The following is a 7534-nucleotide window of genomic DNA, read 5'->3' as shown; positions in this document are numbered from 1 at the left end:
GGAACCGGTCTGTATGTGGGATCCGAACCCTCGGCGGGAGCGCCACCGTGCTCCCAAGCGGCGCACTGTAGCAGTGTGCCACCGGGCCGGCCCTGGATGTTGATTTTCTCCATTTAAGATTCAGCCTCAGGCATTAACTCAATTTATAAGTTTCTCTTTAATCCTGTAAATCAGTAAACCAGACTAGGTGTGTTACTTGAAGGCTGGATGTTTCCTCAGTGGCTTCGTAGCTTATGTTCCAGCTGCAATCTTCTCCCCAAGGATTCTCCTAGAGAATGCAGCCAGTATCGGCTGCGGACCACACCAGGCTGAGCCCCTGGTGGCTGATCTGCTTGCCCACCTCAACGCATCGGGCACTCCCATATTTCCTTATGCCCAGGCTCTGTGTCCTAATGTAGAAACAGATCCCAGATAGCACTACAAGTTGTTCTGAAATTTTAAGGAAACAGGATTTTTTGTTTTAAATTTATAAAAGCATTCGTAGGATGGTAGAGTGGTTAATCCTCACATCTGCACAAGACAGGTGGACAGCAAGTGTTGCATGCTCTCCCTATTTTACTGATAACTTATACCCTTTAACTAGTCACCTCCAATAGCTGCTCTAGTCACCTGCCTGAGAGTTGGCCACAGGCACTCACCTTTCCTCCCCTTTTCTTCAGTCAGATGCTGCTTGTTGTCACATGTCCTGTCCCTTCTCAAGGTCCACCTTGGGGTGGGAACTAGGAGTTGATAGGCATACAACAGATCTAGACAATAGAGAGGGGGACCAGGGAAAGGGGAAAGTAAACCCAGGCTCTTCTTAACTCTCTGCCCATGACCACTCCCCTAGCACACTTGTCCCTACTGACAGAAGGACTGTACTCAAATTGTGCAAATGAATGGCCGAGTGTCACCTCAGAAGATTCCCAGTGTAATATAGAGTTCTGTTCTTAGAGCTATCCTTTTCAACATTTTTATTCATGACCCTTGAGGAAGATATAGAAAGTAGCTTAGCTAATTAGTCACCTGAAAGTGACTAGTGCAAGGCTATGTGAGCTAGATTGGATGACAGAAGCAGGGCAATTTGTTTCCAAAAAGATCTTGATCATCTGGTGTGAGAAGCTAAATTCAACAAAATGTAACCAAGGCTAAAGGTGATAGCCCATAACGGGGCTCCAACTTTGAACTTCAAATGACTCCAGGTGAAAGTGGGGTAGCAGTAGCATTTGTGAAAATGGTTCAGGGGTTTTTGCTGATAGTAATTGAGAGAAATGTCACGTCAGTAACATGGCTGCCAGAAAAGCCAAGGTGACAGAAGAAAGTGAATGTGCCCCCTACTATGCAAGGCCAGTCCACACCTAGAGCCCTGCATTGAGTGCTGAGTGCCTTGTCTTAGAAGGGGAAATTAATGAGCAGGAGCATATCCAAAACAGAGATCAGGATTGGTTGACAAACTTTCAGTTTTAAGAGGCCTAAGTTCTGGGGATCTCATGTACAGCATGGTGATCATAGTTAATAATACTGCATTGTTTACTTGAAATTTGACAAGAGCAAATTTTAAGTGTCCTCAGCACCCCCCCAAATGGTAACCATGGGTGGTGATGGATGTCCTAATTAATTTGACTATGGTAATCATTACACAATGTATATGTATATCAAATCATCATGTTTTACATCTTGAATATATATACTTTTGCCAATTAAATACTTTAAAATAAACAAACAAAAGCAAACAAAAACCCCCAAAGCTATGTCATATGAGGAATGATAGAAACAACTAAGATTGATTAGATGAAGAGGGACCATGTTTACTGTCTTCATATTTCCCCATTACTAACACTAAAAACCTTTAGAAACTCCCCAGAGGCCAGCGAGATTGCTTAGAGTCTGGAGAGAAAAAGAAAATTCTGTGAGACTACAGGCTGGCAGTCTGGCAAAGAAACTTTTAGGAAATGTAGTACATAGTGGTAATGTTTTTATTATCTCATTCCCAGAGGCCACCCAACAAAAAAGGGGGTGATCAGAGAGTCAGCTCAGGGCCCATGGGTGTTCCTGGAGGGTCATGCAAGCAGGATACCTTGGACAGTCATAGTTCCTTAGCCTCTAATTCACTGCTATCTCCTCCTGTGTCCCAGCCCAATTTTCTCTCCTCACAATCCTTTACTCTGCAGATGCCTCTGCAAGAGTAGTGGTTAAGTGCAACGCTGTGGTGTTAGGATCAAATTCCAGCTCCACAAAATAACCTCCTGTGCTACTTTGGGTAAGAGAATTTAACATCTCTTGTGCCTCAGTTTCCTCACTTGTTAAATACTAGTAATGGTACATATCTCCTGGTGTTGCCATCAGGATTAAAAGAGGTAGCATGTAAGTTGGTTAGGAGAATGTCTGGCATATAATAAGTGTTCCATAATTATTAGCTATTATAATTAGCAGGCCACAACAGCAGTATTCTATGATGATAAAGGAACCCAGGCTCTGGAGTCAAACTACCTGGGTTTGTTTCCTCCATCCCCTAAATACCAGCTAACCCTGGGCAAATCGTTTAACATTCCATGGCCTCAATTTCCTCATCTGTAAAATGGGAGTAATAATACCACCTACCTCCTAGAATTACTGTGAGAATTGTACGAGACAATCCATTAAAAATGCTTAGCATCCTGCAGTCTTTCTCTGCTGGACTCCCTTGAAACCTAGTCCATGCCTTCTGCCATTCAGGGAAGGGAAGAGCTGCTGGATACCTTCTATTTCTTAGCCTTCAAAATATTCATTTAATTCATTAATTGGGACCTGAACCCTTGACCTTGGTGTTACAAACACTGTGCTCTAACCAGCTGAGTAACCGGCCAGCCCTGGGCTTACTGCTGTTGCAGGAGCTGAACAATTTCATCGTCACTTTTCAGAACCTAGAGCAGCCAACTTATTCCCTCAACAAAGGGGTGCTGCTTTAATGTTGATCATTGTTCCCTTCTTCAAAGTACCTAGCCCGTAATTGTACGTTGACGAGCGTATTAGGCTGTGTCCCTCCCTTAGAATAGGACCTACACATAATAGGCACGCAATAAACATTTGTTGAATGGTCCAACTGGCCAATGTGATAGACGAACTGGAACAGTTGGCTCCCTCCACGCCTTCACCGAACCAGCAATTCGCTGCGAAAGATGTTCCCAGCTTCCTTGAGGTGGAACAGGCATGTCGAGGTGGAGGACGCCTCCACTCGACCGTAGTCCCGGCTTCCCTCAGGGAAAGGGAGGCCAGAGGGTCTAGAAAGAGCACTGCTCCCTTCACTTAACGCAACTAGTAGCCTCCGCCAAAAGAGATGAAGTAATGAAAAGCTGCAAAGCTGGGAGGCGGGAAGAAGTCGAGGAGCGTGGACCAGCCTTTAGGCAGAGCTCTTCCCTAAGTTCCCGCTCTCGGCTCCGAATTGAGTCCTCTCAGCTGCCAGAGGGCGCTGTGCACCAAGCCTCAGACTCTATGGTGTCTCCCACCGACTCCCATGAGGAAGTGCGACCGGGAACCTCCTATATACTTCCGTTTCCGGGCCGGCTTCTTTCTTTTCGTGACCATAGCGCTCTCGCAAGCATGGTAAGATTTTGGGGTGGGGGTCCGGTAACATCCAGCTTAATCTTCCCCCCCGCGTCTATGGTGCTTTCCCAGGATGGATCCAGGCCCTTGCGTTGACTCAATGTATCAAAGAATCTAGTGTTATCGGGATCGACCCCGAAGGGACCGGGCTCCGGGGCCAGGAATTGAAGTGATGGAATCCAAGAGGTAGACTTAGCCGGGGGTGGAGTTAGTAAGATCTCTTCCCTCTTTGGGGCTCGACGGAGGGCGCTCTGCTTGAAGCACATGGGGCTGGACCACCTTGTAGTCAGAGCTGCTTGGTGTCATGCGTTAGCGAGGAGTTAGAGTCCAGTCCACGTGGAGTGCCTCAGCTTGAGCTAGGTCAGGTAGGGCGATGTGCCATTGTGGTCGGATAACACCGCACGTTCAGAACGGTTTATTTACTAGGTGAATGTTCCTAAAACTCGCCGGACTTTCTGTAAGAAGTGTGGCAAGCACCAACCCCACAAAGTGACACAGTACAAGAAGGGCAAGGATTCTCTGTATGCACAGGGTAAGGTGGCTTCTGCATTATTTGGTTTTAATGTGGCATTTGTGTAGTAGTGTGATGTATGAGTCCAGGTCTCCACCCATCCTTCCCCCCAGGTGTTAATATATCTGCTGAGAAGCCCAACATAAAATCCAGAAGACGACTTTTCTGTGCGGCTATTGTGATTCATGATCTTTGATGTACATAACAAATGATTTTTCGTTTTCGCAGGAAAGCGGCGTTATGACAGGAAGCAGAGTGGCTATGGTGGGCAGACTAAGCCGATTTTCCGGAAAAAGGTTAGTGATAACTACCATTTGACATGTTTCTCACTTGTGGTAAGGATCTTGAGTTTGACGTCTCTAGTCCACGCACTTCACGGTATAGGTATAGTGTTCATCTCAGTGAGGTTACTGCAATTTCCTGCGCTGACAGATCTAGTGGAGCTGGGAGTGCAACCCAGGTCTGACTTTAGTCTACAATACTGGACCATTTCAGTGTTTTAAAGTTATCCTTCCTTTCTGAAAAGGGAAAATCAAGGAATGTGTCCTGCTTTCCTAAGAACTGAAGTGTGTGTACACTGGTAAATCCTTTCATTTGCCTTGTTCCTTATTTGTCATCCTGTCTGACTCCTCAGCTCTTGGTTGAAGTAAGAATTATTCTGTTATTTTGCTTCTCAGCACAGAAGCCTGCAGTCAGTCTGCTGCTTATCTCATGAAGTTTTAAAACTCTTTAGAATAGCTATTTAGGCCTTCCACTGGCCTCCTGAATTCTTTTTATTATTCTCAAGCTGAATGAATTTCTGTCCCACCCTAGGTGATTTGGCTAGCACTTAAAGTAATTAGCACTGTGCTTGGAACATAGCATTCCCTCCAGCACAGCATTTCTTTTGGCACTTTGCTCCTCATCCAGCCTGGTTCCAGAAAGTCTTAAGGAATGACTTCAGTGTTCATTTGGGTGTTATTAAATGGTTTGATCTCAGGGTGGTAAAAGGAATGCTTGGGTACCTTTTCACATTTGGGTAACTTGTGTTTGGGGAGATTCTAACTAGGTTTTGGCTTTTTGAGAACTATAAACTAGCAGTAGCAGAACTTTGACTAAAGGGGCAGGCTTAAGAACTTGAGTATTAGGAGTGTAGCTTGAGTTAATTCAGCTGAATGCACAAAAACTCTAGACATAACTATAGGTAGTCTTAGAACTGACAGTAGATTTTAGTAATAATTAGCACTATTTAATTGTGAAAGTTTATTTTGTGTTGATTTCATAGATGCATGGAGTTGGTTGACCCACTTTTGATTGTGTGAAATACCTAAGAGCTATGCAGAGCTTTTCAAAGGCCACAATTTCAAGGTGGCGTGATGAGTGCATATTTGATAGGAAGCTCTCTAGGATGTTTGATCTGAGTGGAGATTGGATTACCTGCCACCTTTTCTATTAATACACGTTCTCTTAAATTCACTGATTTGTAGGTCATTTTCTCCTATAGCTGAAGACCAATTGTGACAACTATCATTTGCAAAGCTTTGCTTTAAGTAGTACGTCTGTATTTTTGAAGAAAGTGGTTTTCTGTGATTTATGAAGGGTTTGACTTAATTTTTTTCTAGGCTAAAACTACGAAGAAGATTGTGCTGAGGCTTGAGTGTGTTGAGCCTAACTGCAGATCTAAGAGAATGCTGGCTATTAAGAGATGCAAGCATTTTGAACTGGGAGGAGATAAGAAGAGAAAGGTAATATAATTATGGGTAGAAGATACAATCTTTCCTATGTGGCTTAATTATATTTGGAAAGGCGAACATTTTTTCTGCCTGCTCATTTTATTGTGGCATAGTGATCAGGGGTAGTCCTCTCAAAAAATAACTAGATCCATAAATGAGGGTGTAAGGTATTTGGTATTGGTTTTGCTTTAAGTATGAAAGGAAGAATTAAGAGACTATAAATATAGCATTATGATCTCTTTAGGAATAGATAATGTTTTTGATGGAGCAGAGCTTCACAAAATACATAACGTTTTTTTTTTCTGTTCTATTACAGGGCCAAGTGATCCAATTCTAAGCTTCATCATTTGTTTTATTGTGAAGACGATAAAGTCTTGAGGTTATGTTCACTTCATTTGGTTACAATTGGTCTTTTGGGAGGGAATAAACTAGAGCCATCAATAAAATTTCCCTTGGGACATTTATGCATCATGGTTCTTCTGGGTACTACTTGTTTGGGATTGAATCTGACTGGTTGAGCTCCCATCAAATGTAATTATCTAATTTGGCATTTTAATTGCTTGGGGCTTCAGGAGATCCCATTTGCTGTTAAAAAGCAAAGGCTAGTGGTTTTCGTGTTACACAAATAGAGACTAATGGGGGGAAGTCAGTAACATCCATAGTGGATATAAGGTTTACTGAGAGTTAATCTCTCACATACCTTTGGTACTTATGTCATTTAATAGGGAATTTTGGCCCTGTTATCTAGGCACAGTACACTATAATATGTATTGTCTTCAGACTGACCCCATTATTATCCTTAAATGTTGAGACATGTCCCCTGACATTTTAAAGTAGAGACAAAGTTATTTATCATGTTGAAATAACTGCAAAGACTGATTTCTGGTGTATTGAACTCCCCAGTGGAATCTTAACTGGTGGGATATTCTATCTTTGTTTTGGTGGCTGGCCAGTACAAGGATCAAACCTTGGACCTTGGTGTTATCAGCACCAATATCCATTTTTTTTTTAAAAATGCCTCTTAACTGTTGCAAATTATACATCTTTTCTTTGCCCCTTACACTTCAGTCTTATTGATGTTCAGCTCTTTGTAGTTCTGTAGCAAAACTGTATGGTGAAACAAATACGCTACTTGTATTTTTTTTATTTAAAATTTTGATTGTACATATTTGTGGAGTACGATGGATTGTTCCAGTACATGCATATATTGTACCATGATTCACTTAGATAGCATATCCATCCCCTGAACATTTTTTTCTTTGTAGTGATTACAATCAAGATCCTCTTGTCTATTTCAAAATATACAATATAATATTATTAGCTCTAGTCAGCCTGGAACACCAGAACTTATTCTTCCTGTCTACCTAGAACTTTGTACCCATTAACCCACCACTTCCCCTTCCTTTCCCAGCTTCTGGTAACTTATTAAACTCTACTTTTATAAGAACCATTTTTTTATTGTGGTAAAATATATGTTAACGTAAGGTTTGCCATTTTAACCATTCAAACATACAAGTCCGTGGAATTACATTCACAAAGCTGTGTGACCACCTCTATTTCCAAAACTTTTTCATCATCCTAAACATAAACTGTACCCATTAAGCAATAACTTCTTGTTATTACCCCCATTTTCTGGTAACCTGTTTCTGAAATTATTCTTTTGATTTTTAAATTCACCCATGATAAATGTATATATGTAGTACAGGATATTTGGGTACATTTATACAGTGTGCAATAATCATATCAGTAA

General features: G+C 42.1%; 1 protein-coding gene across 1 annotated transcript; it reads left to right on the top strand.

Moving 5' to 3' along the window:
• Positions 1-3408: 3408 nt before the first annotated feature.
• On the top strand, positions 3409-6252 carry RPL36A (ribosomal protein L36a). Its single transcript, XM_008584672.1, has 5 exons — positions 3409-3561; positions 3988-4093; positions 4301-4368; positions 5674-5796; positions 6101-6252. Exons 1-5 carry the CDS (start codon positions 3451-3453, stop codon positions 6119-6121), a joined length of 429 nt encoding a protein of 142 aa, XP_008582894.1. The 5' UTR covers positions 3409-3450; the 3' UTR covers positions 6122-6252.
• The last annotated feature ends 1282 nt before the right edge of the window (positions 6253-7534 follow it).

This window comes from Galeopterus variegatus, unplaced genomic scaffold (genome assembly GCF_000696425.1).
Source record: "Galeopterus variegatus unplaced genomic scaffold, G_variegatus-3.0.2 Scaffold3332, whole genome shotgun sequence".
Classification (NCBI taxonomy): domain Eukaryota; kingdom Metazoa; phylum Chordata; class Mammalia; order Dermoptera; family Cynocephalidae; genus Galeopterus; species Galeopterus variegatus.
This window is presented reverse-complemented; position numbering and strand designations above follow the sequence as displayed.